General features: G+C 39.4%; 2 protein-coding genes across 6 annotated transcripts; both read right to left on the bottom strand.

The window, feature by feature from the left end:
• Window positions 1-432: 432 nt before the first annotated feature.
• LOC108258777 (zinc finger protein 135) lies at window positions 433-6,272 on the bottom strand. Of its 4 annotated transcripts, none has more exons than XM_047151443.2 (4): window positions 6,183-6,272; window positions 5,964-6,024; window positions 3,773-4,229; window positions 433-2,441 (listed from the first exon to the last, which is right to left on the bottom strand). In XM_047151443.2, exons 2-4 carry the CDS (start codon window positions 6,015-6,017, stop codon window positions 1,798-1,800), a joined length of 1,155 nt encoding a protein of 384 aa, XP_047007399.1. In that variant the 5' UTR covers window positions 6,018-6,024; window positions 6,183-6,272; the 3' UTR covers window positions 433-1,797. The 4 variants fall into 4 exon arrangements, with proteins under 4 accessions (XP_047007399.1, XP_017313172.1, XP_017313171.1 ...); XM_017457683.2 differs by having other exon boundaries at window positions 5,934-6,024; window positions 6,183-6,271; XM_017457682.3 differs by having other exon boundaries at window positions 5,934-6,024; window positions 6,122-6,259.
• A 1,348-nt stretch (window positions 6,273-7,620) lies between these two features.
• On the bottom strand, window positions 7,621-16,608 carry LOC108258774 (NACHT, LRR and PYD domains-containing protein 3). Of its 2 annotated transcripts, none has more exons than XM_053675958.1 (11): window positions 16,346-16,608; window positions 15,308-15,418; window positions 13,961-14,107; window positions 13,431-13,466; window positions 11,302-13,123; window positions 10,978-11,151; window positions 10,606-10,779; window positions 10,273-10,434; window positions 10,009-10,185; window positions 9,122-9,168; window positions 7,621-8,595 (listed from the first exon to the last, which is right to left on the bottom strand). In XM_053675958.1, the coding sequence occupies exons 1-11, from the start codon at window positions 16,359-16,361 to the stop codon at window positions 8,051-8,053; spliced, it is 3,411 nt and encodes a 1,136-aa protein (XP_053531933.1). In that variant the 5' UTR covers window positions 16,362-16,608; the 3' UTR covers window positions 7,621-8,050. The 2 variants fall into 2 exon arrangements, with proteins under 2 accessions (XP_053531933.1, XP_053531934.1); XM_053675959.1 differs by having other exon boundaries at window positions 13,431-13,463.
• Between the last annotated feature and the right edge of the window lie 134 nt (window positions 16,609-16,742).

Here is a 16,742-nt window from a genome sequence, read left to right as displayed (position 1 = left end):
ATCTTATTGGTGTCCATAACACTAGGATACAGGACAAAAACAAAACAAAACAAAAAAAAACACACCTCACTAATTCTGATTTCAGGAGAACTTTAAGACTGAATAATGTGACTGCATAGTGCTTTTGCTCCTGAATGAAACAAACCTGTTTGCTGTCGTTCTTGAGTTCTCCTTTGTGTTTTAATTTGACTTCCAAAACCTCCAGCAGACTCTTCAGCCACGTCTTTTTCTCCTCCAGCTTTGTGGTATCTGACACGGTGAGATCAGCAATTACAGATCTACTGCAGCTCGATTTTCAGACCGACACCGAACATTCACCTTCATCATCATCATCACCTCCATCATCATCATCATCGGGTCTCAGAGTGGTGGACATCCAGAATCTGGCTACAGACAGACTACAAAACTGCTCAGTTTAATGAAGAAAGAGAATGGTATTATACTGTTTTTATTAATAACAGTTCACTTAGTAATAAAGGCTGACAGATTGCTCAAACTAACAACTTTCAAAAGATACACAATCAATCAGTATTTTCAAATCAAATAAAAATATTCCCATGATTATATTAGATGACATTATTAACATAAGATCACATGGCATTAAACAGACCAGATTCTTTGGTGTAATACGGATGGTTTTTAATGGTTTATTTGTTCTGATTATTAAATAAGGGAAGTGTCGAGCGGAATTAATGTTTGTGGCGCCACCTTCCAGCACAGCAGGGAAGTTCAGGAACAAATATGGCCAGAGTTTTGTAACACGAGGTCTGCTCATGGAAAATACTGTATACTGTTGGCTGAAATTGGCCCTCATGACAGCCACATTAATTTATATTTGTGTCATTTGTAGTCTGATGCAAAAAACAAAAAAAAAGACCTAAACGGAACCAATGCTTGGGCGTTTTAATTCGTGGCCCAGATACAAGTCCTGCTCCATAGCATGCATGAGATCCAGTCTGATCTGGGGTAGGTGTGGCAGTATTCTGACAGCAAGTTCTGAAGAATTTATCACGAAAATCTAAAGGATGGTGGACCCAACATCTAACATTTAAACGGCTTAAACTGGCTTTATAGTCTGCAAAATAGGAAGTTGTGTCCCATGTCCTGTACGAAGCATTAATTAGGGTTAGATAAAGAGTAACAAGCAGCCTATTAGTGTCCCACTATTATATAGCCTTCAATAAAATAATGATGTACATTATATGTACAACTACTAGTATTAGAAGTAGTTTCTCAAAATATAGTCACAATGATAAAGATGAAAGCTGTTCTAAATAATCAGAAGTAAAAAAAAAAATAAAAAATTGTTACATTTTGAACCACTGACATTTGAACCCTATTTTAAATCAAAATATACACACTTTGATGTGCATGATTGTGGAACAAACCGTGTAGTGATCATTCTTTTAGATTTCTGACCATTCTTGCATTCATTGAGCAACATCATTCAAACAGACTATACAAAGAACGCATTCATTTTTTACTGCACAATATCTTTGGCATTTAAAAAAAAACAAACAAACAAACAAACAAACAAAAAAAACCTGGAAACTAAGAAAAATAAATAAAAAAAATACTCAAATAGGATTGTTGTCAGAAAATGAAAAGATGACACGACTCTGAAATCAGGGTTTAGACCCTCGTGTCCAAACATAAATTATATTTATGTACCAGTCATTAATTTGATGCTTAATGTAGTGCATTGAAAAGCAGATTGGAGAGCCATTTCTTCTCCCGTGCACTGCGTGTTCTTACAGTGAAGGAGTGTAGATAACGGAGGTGTGATCTTCACACAGGTCAGAGCACCGTTACAGTCATGATACAGTCACTGTGTGTTTTTCTGCGGTGGCTTGTGAGATGCCCGAGCTGAATGAAGGTCTTGTCGCACTGTGAGCACCGATACGGCCGCTCTTTCGTGTGTGTCCTCTGGTGGTTCTTCAGATTCGAGGCATCCACAAACTGTTTTCCACAGGTTCCACACAGGTAGGGTTTCTCCCCAGTGTGCCTTCTCTTGTGGATTTTAAAGCTGCATAAGCGCGTGAAGGTTTTAGCGCAGTGCGAGCATTGATACGGCTTTATTCCGGTGTGCGTCCTCTGGTGGTTCTGAAGCACGTGTTGGCGAGTGAAAGTTTTGGGACAGTGAGCGCACTTGTACGGCTTCTCCCCGGTATGAGTTCTCTGGTGGAGGTGAAGAGCGTCTAAGCGGCTGAATGTTTTCTCACATTCGGAGCAGTGGTATGGCTTTTCTCCGGTGTGTATCCTTTGGTGGATTTTAAGCGAAGAGAACTGCGTAAAGGTCTTATTGCACTGAGAGCAATGGAAAGGTCTTTCACCACTGTGTATCCTCATGTGTCTGTTGTACGAGGACGAGGTACGAAACATCCTTCCACATTCGGAGCATGACTTAAAGACTTTCGCGGAGGGCAGGTAGGAGCACTCGCCTAGAACAGCAAAGGTTAGAAATTGGCGTGAGAAAGGAAAAAAAAACAAACAAAAAAAATAATCCAAAAGTCTTAATCAATCACACCATCCATCACCCAGTGCATCATTCTTTCCATCACTCCATCCATTCACCTCTTCATAAACCACCCAATCATCCACTATGTGGTCAATTCACCATTTACACACCTCTTCTATCTATTCAGCATTTTATTTATCCCTTGATCATACTGTTCACTCTTCATTTTATCCATGAGTGCATCCAAGGTTTCATTCTTTTCCCCACACAGCCATTCTCGGTCCCACCATACGCCCGCCCATCCACGCTCTGAGTACACCTACTCCATGCCCAGGTGTATAATCCATCTTGGAAGAATCACCTTAACCTCAACCTGACAGAAGGATATTGGCAGGTGCGCCTCCCTCTTTATCATCCCCAGCAGGCTCAGGCAAGATCGAACCTGTCTTCCAGCTTCCATGAGACCCCTGTGCCCTTCCAACTCTTATTGGATATTACGCTATGGCCTGTGAGGGGGAAAAAGCCTTCCGGGACAACAACTGAAGCATCACATCAGTTGAACTGTCCTCAACAACTATTGTTAACATCCCTTCCTTCTGTCCTATCCTCTTACTGGTCTGAACTTCACAACCATGTACCACTCTAGTGCAGGTGTGGATGAGCACACCAATTCCCAGGTCACCTGTTAGGGTCCAAGCACCAAGTGTTTATTATTTTTCAACAGTTTGGCAATTTTTGAGGTTCTTGACATGATCGAAGCTTAATGAAACTCAGAAACTGCGGTCATCAGACTCTGGCAAAAGCTTGGATCAGGGTGTGGCCTGGGGCTCAACAGCATCTCTGTTTATGTAAGTTTTGGTAAGCATATGTTTCTTCTTAATGCAAACAAATTTCACAATCACATCCATTAACTCCACCCAACAGGAAATGAGTCATATTGGATTTTTTTGTCATGTACCAAACTTTTAAATACTCCTCTTATGGGATTCGTCAGATTCCAATACCAGTGTTCTGCTTGCATCCATGAATAATATGATGACGTGTGGAGCAAGCAGGCATGCAGAGGCTTCAGATGCCTTTTCGTGCACATAGCAGCAGGACAAACTCAATCAAGGCTGTGATTGTTCATTATCAATTTCACCAGTGTATAGCAGTATACACAATCAACAATTCTGAGAATAAAATACGAGAAATTTCATACGAGAATTTCGCAAACAGCCAAAATGTTTTTGTTCGTTTTAAATGAACGTATTCTGCAACATTAAAGTTCCACAAAAGTGTATTAGCAATAGATCTGAAACTCATCTGACGTACCGGTCATGTTTACCTCCTCATTTTCCTCTAGTGATATGTCACATTCTTCTTCTTCCTCCTCCTCTTCTTCTTCTTCACTATTAGATATTTCTCTAGACTCAGTTTTACAGTTTGATTGCAGCTCATCACAGAAGCTCAGTTCTTCTTCAGGAGGCTCCGTTTTAATAATAGTTAACGTACTGCGTCCATCGTCACACTGCTCGAAGGTGTACTCGTTCTCCTGTTCAGATTCACAATCCCATCGGTCTTTAGAGGTCGATAAAACTTCATGCGCGTCGCTGTATACAAATGAATCGATATCCAATAGATCTGGTTCGGTTTTAATATCAAGTATCAGACTGTTCACGTCTTCATGCGGTGTGTGTCTCTCTCCAGCGTTGTCTTCATGGTGCTGCATCAGCGTGGACACGGGTTGCATCGTAGGCATAAAAGAGTCAGGGAAAAAATCCTGAAATTCCTGTTGCAAAACATGGAAAAGCACGATCATTAAAAAAGGACATTGTAGAGAAACAATGATTCAACGCTCCAAGATTCAGTTTCATGCTAGGATTATTAGTCACCTCCAACAAGAGGATGAACCAGCTGTAACATTTCAGCTGAAATAAAGCTTTTAAAAAAATGCAAGACTCAACATATAAAGATCAAGTGACAAACAACCAAAAATGTTTGTCAAATGTTTGCCCCTCCCCCCAAACTTCTGACTGATTACCCCAAAATAAAGTACAGCTGTTCCTATAGGATTTTCCTGGACATCTTCTTGGTAACAAAGAGCTTAGGGTCTCATTGTTGAAAAATCAGGAGAGGGTTGCACAACAAATTTTCCAAGGCATTGGATATACCATGGAACACTAAAGACAATAAATCAACAAGTGGAGAACCTCTAAAATTGATGAAAGCAATTTCTGGCGAGTACTGGTTGCTCCCTACATATGACAACAATCTCCCGAATTCTTCACATGTCTGGGCGATGGGGTAGAGAGAAGAAGAGGGAAGCCTTTTTTAAAGCAAAACCTGGCTTTAAAAAAAATAAATAATACTAAGTAATTAATTAATAAAATTTGTGCATGCATCCAGCATGCTTTTTTTTTTTTTTTAATCATTTTGATCTTTTTGTCACATCAGCAGATGCAAGTATAAACTATTTGTCTCACAAGCATTAGATCACAGCATAAAATATATTTTTTGTTCTTGGATGTGTTCAATTGTTTTTAATCAGTACTATTCTGGGCATCACATTGTCCCTGAGGGATAAATAACCCATGTTTGAATTTGTATGAACAACTTAAACTATATTTATATTCTGAAAAAATAAATCAATAAAAATAATAATAAATATAAGGGGGAAACTCAGCTAACAAAAATACATCCCAAGAACGTTTGGCTAACGTTCGCATTAAATTATGAAAATAAAAAAAAATTAATAGCTATGTTTAAAGAACATTCATCTTGGTTATTTATTTGTGTTTGTTTACTTTCCTTGGTTGTTTGTTCCTTATACACGTCTTGTGACTTCATGTTGTAAATTCTCTTCTGATCGTAACGATCAAACAACCAGACAGTAACGCTTATATTTATATATTTTTTTTAAATAAATAATAAATAAATAAATAAATAAATAAATAAATAAATAAATATTTATTTATATAAAGTTAGATGAACCTCCAACTTAATTGTTCCAAATTTTTTAAAAAAGTTCCACAAATGATGTATAAATAATTTTTTTGGTGCTAACGCTTTGAGAATGTATTTAAAAGGACAAGATAACTTTGAGAGAATGTTCTATTAACATTACTGGAATAATGTTTGGTTCATAACTTTGATAGAACCTTTTCTGTCAAAGTTCAGAGAACGTTCCGTGTTAGCTGGAAAAACTGGATATAATAATAATAATAATAATAATAATAATAATAATAATAATAATAAACAAACACGTACACACACAAATAGTATTTAAGAAGAAAAGAAGGGAAAATAAACAGAAATAAACTCATTCCAACATTCTGCTGAATATAATGTATATCACAATAATGAGGAAAGTATATGATGATGAATAGATCAGATCAGATCAGATCAGATCAGATCAGATCTTCCAGCCCAGAAGAGCAGAACAGTATAAACTTGCATGCTTTATTTCCCCTTATATTAAAATTTCTGTCCAAACCTCCTCCTCTTCCTCCTGCTTCAGGTGTACCTGGCTGTCCTGCATGGACAGATCCGTTACTGAGCTCGACCACAAAGCGTCCATTATTTACCTACAGAGAAGTAAAAAAAAAAAACCCAAAACCTCAGTAAAGACGCAGACATAAATACGACAGGAATCTTGGGGGTAAAAAACCCCAAAACAAACACCTCTATAACAGCGTGAAGCTTCATATGCAGCGCCCCAGTTGTGAATTAAAGCCGTGTTTACAGTTTTATTCCGAGGTGACTGCGGCTCCAAACAGCTGATGGCGGCTCTCACTGTTCCATTCGCTAAAACGCTTCCGCTTTTATGGCGCTGTGACGTCACGTGCGTAACGTCGGAGAGACCTCATTGGTTCGTCCATGTGTCAATCAGGAACTTGGCCCAATCGGATTGCTCGTCTGCACCAAATCACTTAAATCGAGTGCTTTGTCTGCGTAAATGGGACAGTATTTTGTTTCTAGACTCGGCGTTTCTTCTCCTTTTTATCATTTCGTTTGGACTGTAGACATACGCTCACACGGCACTTTATTAGGAACACTATACTAATACAGAGTAGGGCCTCGCTTCACTCTCAAAACAGCCTCCATTCTTCATGGCCTGGATTCCACAAGATATTGGAAATCGTTTCTTTGTGATTCTGGTCCATGTCGACATAACGACATGCATCGTGTAATCCCTGCAGTTCTGCCACGGTGACTGGAAGGCCTGTGAAAAACACTGAACTCGTTGTCATGTTCATGAAACCAGTTCATGCTGGAAGTGTCATTAGAAGATTGTGGTCATGAAGGGATGCATAGGGTCGGTAACAATACTCAAATAGGCTGTGGCATTCAAGTGACAATTGATTGGTATTATAGGTACAAAGTGTGCCATGAAAGCATTCCCTATACCATTACACTACCTCCACCAGCCTGGACTGTTGACACAAGGCCATAGATTCATGCTGTCAGTGCCCAATTCTGACCCGACCGTGTGTGTGTCTCAGCAGAAATCCAGATTCATGAGACCAGGCTACGTTTTTCCAGTCTTCACCTGTCCACTGTCCAGCCTGTGCTCACTGCAGCCTCAGCTTTCTGTTCGTGACTGATAGAAGTGGAACCTGACGTGATCTTCTGCTGTTGTAGCAACTCTGCCTCACGGTTCGACGTGCTGTACGTTCTGAGATGATTTTCTGCTCACCACAATTGTACAGAGCGGTTATCTGAGTTACTACGGCCTTTCTGTCAGCTCCAACCAGACCTCTGGACTGCTGCTCACTAGATGTTTATTCTTTATTACACCATTCTGAGAAAACTCTAGAGACTGTTTTGTGTGAAAATCCCAGGAGATCAGCAGTTATAGAAATACTCAAACCAGTCCACCTGGCACTAACAATCATGCCATGTTAAAAGTCACAGAGATCACCCCCCCCCCCCCCCCCCCTCAATTTCTGATGGTTGATGTGAACGCGACACGAAGCTGCTGGCCTGTATCTGCATGATTTTAGCCATTGCACTGCTGGCAAATGACTGGCTGGTTGGAGAACTGCATGAATGAGTAGGTGTACAGGTGTTCTTAATAAAGTGTTCGATGAGTGTATATATGTACACACACACACACACACACACACACACACACACACACACACTGAATGACAGTCATTTTCTAAAAACAAAAAATGTACTAAATTAAACAAATGCATGAATTTACTAGATAATAGAACAGTAACACGCTCATCTTCTACAGCATCATGTTTGTGTACATCTGTAGTTCTTGGTTCACAATTCAACATGATCATCAATAACAGTTACAAATATCGCATGATTTTTTGTCTCCAGTCTTTACGGGTCCTGTTTCATGTACTGTTTTTAATTTTATCTTCATTATGTGTTTTTGAGTGCACTAGATTAACAGCTCAAACCTTTTTCATCATCATATTACAACTCTTCTACAAATATCTAAATTATTTATCTCTAAAGTATACCAGACTGATTTTAAATTATTGAGAGCACTGATTCCAGACTTTTATAAAAATCAGATATACATTAAAAAAAAAAAAAAAAACTCAAACGTGTTATCATTGTCTCTACACTTCACTCGTTTATTTTGGCCATTTAATCCAGCTGGCACAAAGTCAGAGAGCCGCTTTCCACGCTGAACCCCGGATGCACCGGCTTCTCAAACACCGTGCAGAATGTGTGTATGTGTGTAAGTGTGTGTGTATCTGGCGAGACGCTGTAAAAGGACAGTCTTCCAGCAAGCCAGTCCAGATACACACCTATCCTGTTAGACCTTGGCATGTCTATGTTCGTGTCCTCTGAATCGTGCCTGGCGAAGAAACATTTGTTGGTTCCACAACAGAGCGCCCACGAGTACGGGTTTAACCCAAACTTCATTTGAGCACCCCACAGTGTCAGGCCTTCCTCTTTCCTCTGAATATCAGGATACGTGATGCCAAGCTCTAATGAAGAGCCTTCCAACCAGACTTCCCAGTAACAGCGCTGACTCAGACTCTCGTTACAGAGAACCTGGTCATACAACTGAAATCTGTCCGGGTGATCTGGGTACTGCTGGGTTTCCATCGTGTACGAGACCGTCCTGTTCGACAGACACAGACGATTGTTGGCCGTGTTTGGGTTGAACGTGAGCTCACAGGCGTCTGCAGTAACACAAAAAGGATTATTAATCTCATAATAGTATCATAATTTATCAGATACAGCCCGGAATTAACATTCATTAGTCTAACTGTAACAAGCCTTTTTAATTACAGACAAGAGATATTTCTGGATCAGTAATACATATTAATAGGACAGAATTTAGGGACTTGTATAGTGGACACGTGTGTAATCGTTGATGTGGTGAAGATTTCTGTATGAAGACGTTTATTTCATGAAAGGAGTCTCCAGTGTCAATGCTAGATGTAAAGGACAAGTAAAAATAAAGCTAGTCTGAAGTTCGGTAAAAAGTCCATCTGTCTCCCTCGTGTCCTCCTTCCCACCCGCCTTCAATGCAGCATGATGCACACTAGCCCACCGCAAACATGCTCCAAAGATTTTAAAAAGGCACTTTCATTTTTGACCAGTTATAGACCTTGCTAATGTTATAAAGGAGAAGGAAAGTCAGAGAGGGACCCAGTGAGAACGAGAGGACAAGAAGAAAACAAAAAGACAGGTGGAGGAACTTACACTTTCTGATCCCCGCTTTGATAAATCGTTCACTTTTTGGTTCCGTCCTACAGAAAGAACAGAATTTTACAGTTACATCGCAGTCAGAGAAGCACGTTCTTCATGTATGATTATTTGAAATACTCTTCTAACATCCATCCATCTTCAACCGCTTACTCCTCTTCAGGGTCGCGGGGAACCTGGAGCCTATCCCAGGGAGCATCGGGCACAAGGCGGGGTACACCCTGGACAGGGTGCCAGTCCACCGCAGGGCACACTCACATACACACTCACACACCCATTCATACACTACGGACACTTTAGACACGCCAGTCAGCCTACCATGCATGTCTTTGGACTGGGGGAAGAAACCGGAGTACCCGGAGGAAACCCCCGCAGCACGGGGAGAACATGCAACCTCCGCACACACAGACCCTGGTGGTGTGAGGCGAACGTGCTAACCACTAAGCCACCGTGCGCCCACACTTCTAACAATGTATTATATTTTACACGATATGGGCAAAAGTATGTGGACACCTGACTATCAGCCATGTCTTCATGGAGCTCGCTTTGTGCACAGGGGCATCGTCACGATAGAACACATTTTGGTCTCTTAGTTCCAGTGAAGGGAAACTATAATTCTACAGTGTACAAAGACATTCTATACAATTGTGTGCTTCAAACTTTGTAGGAACCCATGTGTGTGGTTCTTCCCTAAACGGTTCCTACAAAGTTTGAAGCAAACAATTGTATAGAATGTCTTTGTACGCTGTAGGATTATAGTTTCCCTTCATTGGAACTAAGAGACCATCGTGACAATGTCCCTGTGCACAAAGCGAGCTCCATGAAGACATGGCGTGTTAAGGTTGGAGTCGAAGAACGACTCGAGAACTTGAATAAAATCGTACTCGAGTGTCTCCAGTTTGCAGCTGGGATTCTTCAGGAGATCAGAGAGCAGCTTTTCTCCTCCATCTCCTGGATTATTGTAGCTCAGATCGAGGTCTCTCAGGACCGACGAGGAGTTTGAACTCAGAGCAGACGCCAGTGAAGAAAATCCTTCTTCTGTCACTAAACAACCGGACAACCTAAAAATAAAAAAGAAAGAAAGAAAAAAATGAAAGCAACTTCCTGACCGGCGCAGTTTAGCTGTAGAGAATGGTTTGAAAACTAACCTCAGTATCTGTAGTTTGCACTGTTCGTCGCGGAGTCCTTCAGAGATGATCTTCACTCCTGAATCCTGCAGGTCATTGTTACTCAGGTCCAACTCTCTTAAAGTGTGGAGAACGGAGGAGAGAAATGAGCAGCTCTTCTCCGTGAGGTTACACCAGCTCAGCCTGGATTTACAGTAGAACACAGTCAAAAACAAAGATTTCATCATTTATAATAACGTACAAAAAAAGATCAATTTAAGAATTTAACATAAACCATGTGTGTGCTAAGTGGAACGTATTTTCCACTACGTCCAATAATTAAATGATTTTTCGTCGTTATTTATCAATACTTGCCTCAGAATGTGGAGTTTACAGTATAAATATTCCGGCTGAACAAAGAGCAGCTCCAGTCCTGTGTCCTGCAGGTCGTTGTTGCTCAGGTCCAGTTCACTCAGAGAAGGTGAAATTGATGTGAGGGCTGAAGCGAGTTCAGCACAGCTGCTCTGGGAAAAATGGCATCCTGCTAACCTTAAGACAGTGATTAAAGTTAGTATAAAATGTCCCGTCAAGTCCAAAATGACTCGTGAGTCATGTGGTTCAAAATGTGCTTCATTACCATAGAAAAAAGATAAAAAAGCTATGAACATGACACTTAGTTTCAGTTTCATTTTTATAAAAAGATCTCTCATGGTGACTTTTGGACCTGACGGTAGTAACAGTGCTGACCTCAGTATCTCCAGTTTACAGTGTGAACTCCTCAGTCCATCAGAAACCAACGTTGCTCCTTTCTCCACTCTGTAATTATCGCTCAGGTCCAGCACGCTCAGAACCGAGTTTTCTGCATCTAGAGCTGAAGCCACGGTCTCCCAGCACGTTTCGGTGAGCTCACAATAAGCAAGCCTGACAATATAGCATTCAAGGTGTATTGTATGAATGGAATTATATGAAGGACCCAATATGACAACATCAGAAAGAGCCAACATGACAAGCTGTAGAAATACCAGGAAGTAAAAGAGGAATGCTAGAAAACTGGGCATGAAGTTAACTCACCAAGCTTTTTTGGAGCACCTCACAGCAGGGATGAGTCTCCTGTAGGCCGTTTTGGACGGGTTGAACTTTTTCGGGTTGAGTTCCTCCAAAACTTCCCCAGACATTAACATCAAGTAGGCCAGAGCTGAGCAATTTGATGAAGACAACACTCTCTCCGGAAACTTGTCTTTACACAGATAGTTACTGATTTGGTTGTACAGGGAGAGATCTTTCAGTTCCATCAGGCAGAAGAAGTGATTGATGGATGTCTCGGGGGAGACATCAGGAGGGTTGTTCTGCATTTGCCTGATATGATGGATCACTCTGCTAATGCTCTTTTTGGTTATCTGTGTGTGTGTAAGAATGCCTTGCAGGAGTTTCTGATTGGTCTCCAGGGAAATGCCCAACAAGAACCGAAGAAAGAGATCTAAATGTCCATTCTTGCTCCTCTTGGCTTTAGCAACAGCCTTCTTCAGTAAAACATCCAGCTGAGGGTCTATATGGTCTGTATGGTCTATATGGTCTGAACCACTGAAGAAATCCTGCAACTCGTTCATGTTTTTGTTCAGGAAGGAGTCGAAAACATGGAGTGCAGCGAGAAACTCCTGAACGCTCAAATGTATGAAACAGAAAACCTTCTTCTCGTGAAGCACAGACTCTTTCTTGAAGATCTCAGCACACATCCCAGTGTACTCTGAATCTATGCTGACCTCAATACCACACTCCATCAGGTCTTCTTCATAGAACATGATGTTCCCCTTCATCAGCTGTTTAAATGCCAGCTTGGCCAGTTTCAGGATGGTTTCCCTGTTCATTTCCAGCAGTTTCTTCAAATCTCGCTCCACTTTGTTGTCGTACTTCTGGTTCTTGATGTTCATCTGTATAAGCAGGAAGTGGATGTACATTTCAGTCAGTGTGGTAGGAATTTCTTCACCGTCATTGTGCACCAGCATTTCCTGAAGCACCGTAGCGGTGATCCAGCAGAAGATGGGGATGTGACACATGATATACAGGCTCCGAGACTTCTTAACCTCCGAGATGATTCTAGAGGCGTCCTTCACATCCGTTAATCTCTTTTTAAAATACTCCTCCTTTTGTTTATCGGTGAATCCTCGCACTTCTGTAAACAAGCTCACATGCTGCGAAGGGATCTGATTGGCTGCTGCTGGCCGAGAGGTGATCCAGATCAGAGCAGAAGGAAGCAGGTTTCCGTCAATCAGGTTTGTGATGAGAGCATTCACAGATGCTTTATTGTGTTCGCTTCTCACCATATGCACGTTGAACTCCAGCGGAAGTCGCCTCTCATCGAGCCCGTCTAAGACAAACGCAAGCTTGAGATCTCTGTACAAATTTGTTCCACTGAGATTTTCCAGTTCAGGGTAGAATTCCATCAGTAACTCATGAAGACTGCATTCTTTATCTTTAATCAGATTAATCTCTCGGAACGGCAGCAGGAAAATGCAGTCTATGTGTTGGTTGGCTTCTCCTTCAGCCCAATCGAGAATAAACTTCTGCACGGATACCGTTTTTCCGATTCCTGCGATTCCTTTGGTGAGCACGACTTTATTTTCTTCACTCTTCCCCAGGACGCTGAAAATCTCATTGCAGTTGATTGGTTTGTCTTGAGATTTTTGCACACAGAAAGCTTTGTCGATTCTCAGAATCTCGTGCTCTTTGTTAACGTCTTTGAATTCTCCTTCGGTGATGTACAGCTGCGTGTAGACCTTCTTCAGAAGTGTTTTAGTCTTCGCGTCCTTTTTGCCCTCGAAAATGCACTCGATTTTCTTCTTCATGTTGGCTTTGTGGCTCGCCAGAAATGTCTGCAGAACTTCTGTAGACGAGTCTGTATGGTGCAGAAGAAGAGAAGGAGCTTAAAAACATTTCACATATCTCCATTCATTATACAAACCAGGAAATGCAGCTAAAATCAGCAAATCGCTGCAGGCTAAACTTAGCATCCAGTAGCTATCTAGATACACCAGTTTATGAAGACAATAATGATGACTACTTGCTTTTGGTTCCTGAATTTTAAACAAGCTAAAAAATGTAAACAATATTGGATCACAACCAGTGCTTGGCCCCTTAAATACAGCTTTCTGGCATGTGATTGTAGGTACAGCTTATTGTTTATTTAAATGGCATATATTTACCCAAAGTTTCCGTGCTAGTTTCTGCACGCAGATCTTCTGTGGAACAACAGACACGGAGAAAGAGGAAGACTGAATGAAGGACAAACTCACAAAAGGTTCAACCAAGTTAAACTCTATGTCTTTCATTACCTTTACCATTTTAAATAGTGGTCATATTTATGTTTCTAGATTTCCACAAGTTGTTCCCATGGTTACATTTTTAGCTAGTGTTGTATGACTTAACAGGTAGCATATGTTCTATTATATTTCGCTTTCTTTACCATGCTAGCAAATATTGCCTTTCTACCTTTCTACCACCTAGGTAACTTTTTACCTTTCTAGATAGTATTAGTCAGCTTGCTCTTGTATTTATTTATTTATTTATTTATTTATGGGTAAACTAACAGCTACAGAAATGTGATTACACATGACATTCCACAATTAGCATGAGATGTAAATGAATTACTGACTGACATCCAAGTGTCAGCATCCAACTATTTTCCTTATCGTTGACTATATTTTCTTTAAAAAATGTATTAATATTTACATACGAGTATTGGCTGTGACGTCGAGGGCAACGTGATCAGAGAAGGTGCTGTTAATGAGTGCAGGAATATTAACAATACTGCCTTTTTCAGCATTCACAACAACAGAGAATCCAGCAGTAGGAGAGGCAGGAGACTGGGCTGGAGCGGTGTCTAAAATAATAATCATAATAATAATAATAATAATAATAATAATAATAATAATGATAATAAATACATCAAATGTCAAACATAAAATTATAAAAAATTATTACTATATTAATGTAGCAATATCAGTAAAATGATATAACAACAAACAAGTGTATCAGTAATTATTAAAAGGATAAATGAAAATATTTTTATGTAATTATTATATTTACAATTATTGTATATCATAAAGCAGTGGTTCTCAACACGGGGGCGGGGGCATGAAGAAAATCTATCTATCTATCAATAAAAAACAGATTATAGATTAGGTTATATATAGATAGATTTTATATAGAATAGATAATCATTATACCCGGTCTCTCCAATATGGGGGCGGAGGGGGGCGGCGGCACATGATAGGGGAGGTTTGGGGGGGCTTTACTTACAAAAGGTTGAGAACCTCTGTTATACAGCAATCAATAATTAAATGAAGATAAATAAAAGAGCATCATATGAGAGAAAGATAAGAGGTAAATAGAGAAAAAATAAAAACAACTGAAATATCTTCATGCGGTGTGTTATTATAACTGGATATTATAATTTGTAATATATATATATTATAATGTTATTATAACTCGATATTATAATTAGTTATATATGTATTATAATATGTTATTATAACTCGATATTATAATTAGTTATATATTATAATATGTTATTATAACTCGATATTATAATTTGTAATATATATATATTATAATGTTATTATAACTCGATATTATAATTAGTTATATATTATAATATGTTATTATAACTCGATATTATAATTTGTAATATATATATATTATAATGTTATTATAACTCGATATTATAATTAGTTATATATTATAATATGTTATTATAACTCGATATTATAATTAGTTATATATTATGTTATTATAACTTGATATTATAATGTTATATATATATATATTATAATATGTTATTATAACTATATTATAATTAGTTATATATTATAATATGTTATTATAACTCGATATTATAATTAGTTATATATATTATAATATGTTATTATAACTCGATATTATAATTAGTTATATATATTATAATATGTTATTATAACTCGATAACGATGCACAGTTTCCTCGGTAGGTTCAGTGGTGCAGTGGCAGTGAGCACAGGAGTACAGAAAAGAAACAAGGCAGAAGATAAAATCATTTATATGACCAGAGATGTGCCGAGTGCTGATGGTGCGGGTCAGCGATCTCTTTTTCCAGATCCAAATGGAGAAAACGATCATCAGGCGACAGAACAGCAGCTCTGTGTAATCTTCACTCACTGAGGACACAAGACATGAAACATCAGCTGCACTGATATAAATCTGGAGGTGTATAAGCTGTGTGTGTATATATGTGTGGAACAGGAGGCCGGGAGGACCGCTTCATACAATGCAACCACACCCATGCTTCAAAGTGAGCATGGTGTAGAAACCTGGTCTAGAGTGTGTGCATTAAACACAGGAAGTGAAAGTGAAAGTAACAATCAAAACCCATCATTGGTAAAGACTCTTTTTTTACTATAAAATACTATTTATGTTAGCATTTCAATCCAAGCTAGGCTGATATTTTACTGACGTTTCACATCCAAATTCGGACTTGTAGCCTAAGGTCAAGGAAAGGGTAGGTCAAAATTATGGGAGGGTCTTCAGACATGCCATCATCAAGCGCGAAAACGTTGTGCGCATGCGCAGTGTGCACAAGAAGGAGGAATGCCAAATACCGAGAAGTTGATCATATCATTTATAATGAAAACCATTGCGTTCAGTTGAAATATAATATAACTGAAGTGCTCTCAGACCTTTGGACGCCTCTGTATACTGCAAAAATGTTATATAGGCGCTGTGTGTGTGTGTGTGTGTGTGTGTGTGTGTGTGTGTGTGTGTGTGCGCGCGCGCGCGCACTGAGACCAAATAACCTCAACATGTACAAACAAGTAAAGCAAAAGTGGTTGTGTGTCGAAGCTGATGGTGTAAATCAATATATTATACACTTTCATTTAGTCCCATCTGTACAGAACCTCAAGAGGAAGTGCTACACAGCTGTGTCTGAACATTTCCGCTCTCTTACAGGCCTACAGTATCATTAGAATGATAATAAACTTCTGTCTGTACTGTAAATCCACTTCTACTATTTCCTCCTACTGTATGTTTACACACTCTCCTCTTCTCTAAACTCTTTATTTCTCTGCACTTTCTCTTTCACTCACCGTTTGGAAACATCATGCCTTTGTTCACCTACATCCAAACATATAGTTTTACAAAAGAAAATAAAGTCCTGTAGCCTGAATATGAGTGCTGTCATGGAGGTTAAATGAACAGCAGATGCATTTTCGAGTTCACTGTAGCGCGAAATGCACAAATTACTACTTCTTAAAAAAACAAACAAACAAACAAAACAGCAACCGCTACTTTAACGAAAAGTAACTTTGTGAAGCCATGCTGAGATGTGGAAAGCCAATGGAACCCGGAAGTGTTAAGATGATATGGAAAGCCATCGGAGTAATATGTTATTATTTAGTGTAATTGTTTGTATCAGCGGTTCTCAACTAGCTTTGCTTCAGGACCCAAATTTTACACCGGACATCAAGTCGCTAGCCAGTAGTA

The sequence above is a fragment of the Ictalurus punctatus genome, chromosome 26, assembly GCF_001660625.3.
Source record: "Ictalurus punctatus breed USDA103 chromosome 26, Coco_2.0, whole genome shotgun sequence".
Lineage (NCBI taxonomy): Eukaryota > Metazoa > Chordata > Actinopteri > Siluriformes > Ictaluridae > Ictalurus > Ictalurus punctatus.
This window is presented reverse-complemented; position numbering and strand designations above follow the sequence as displayed.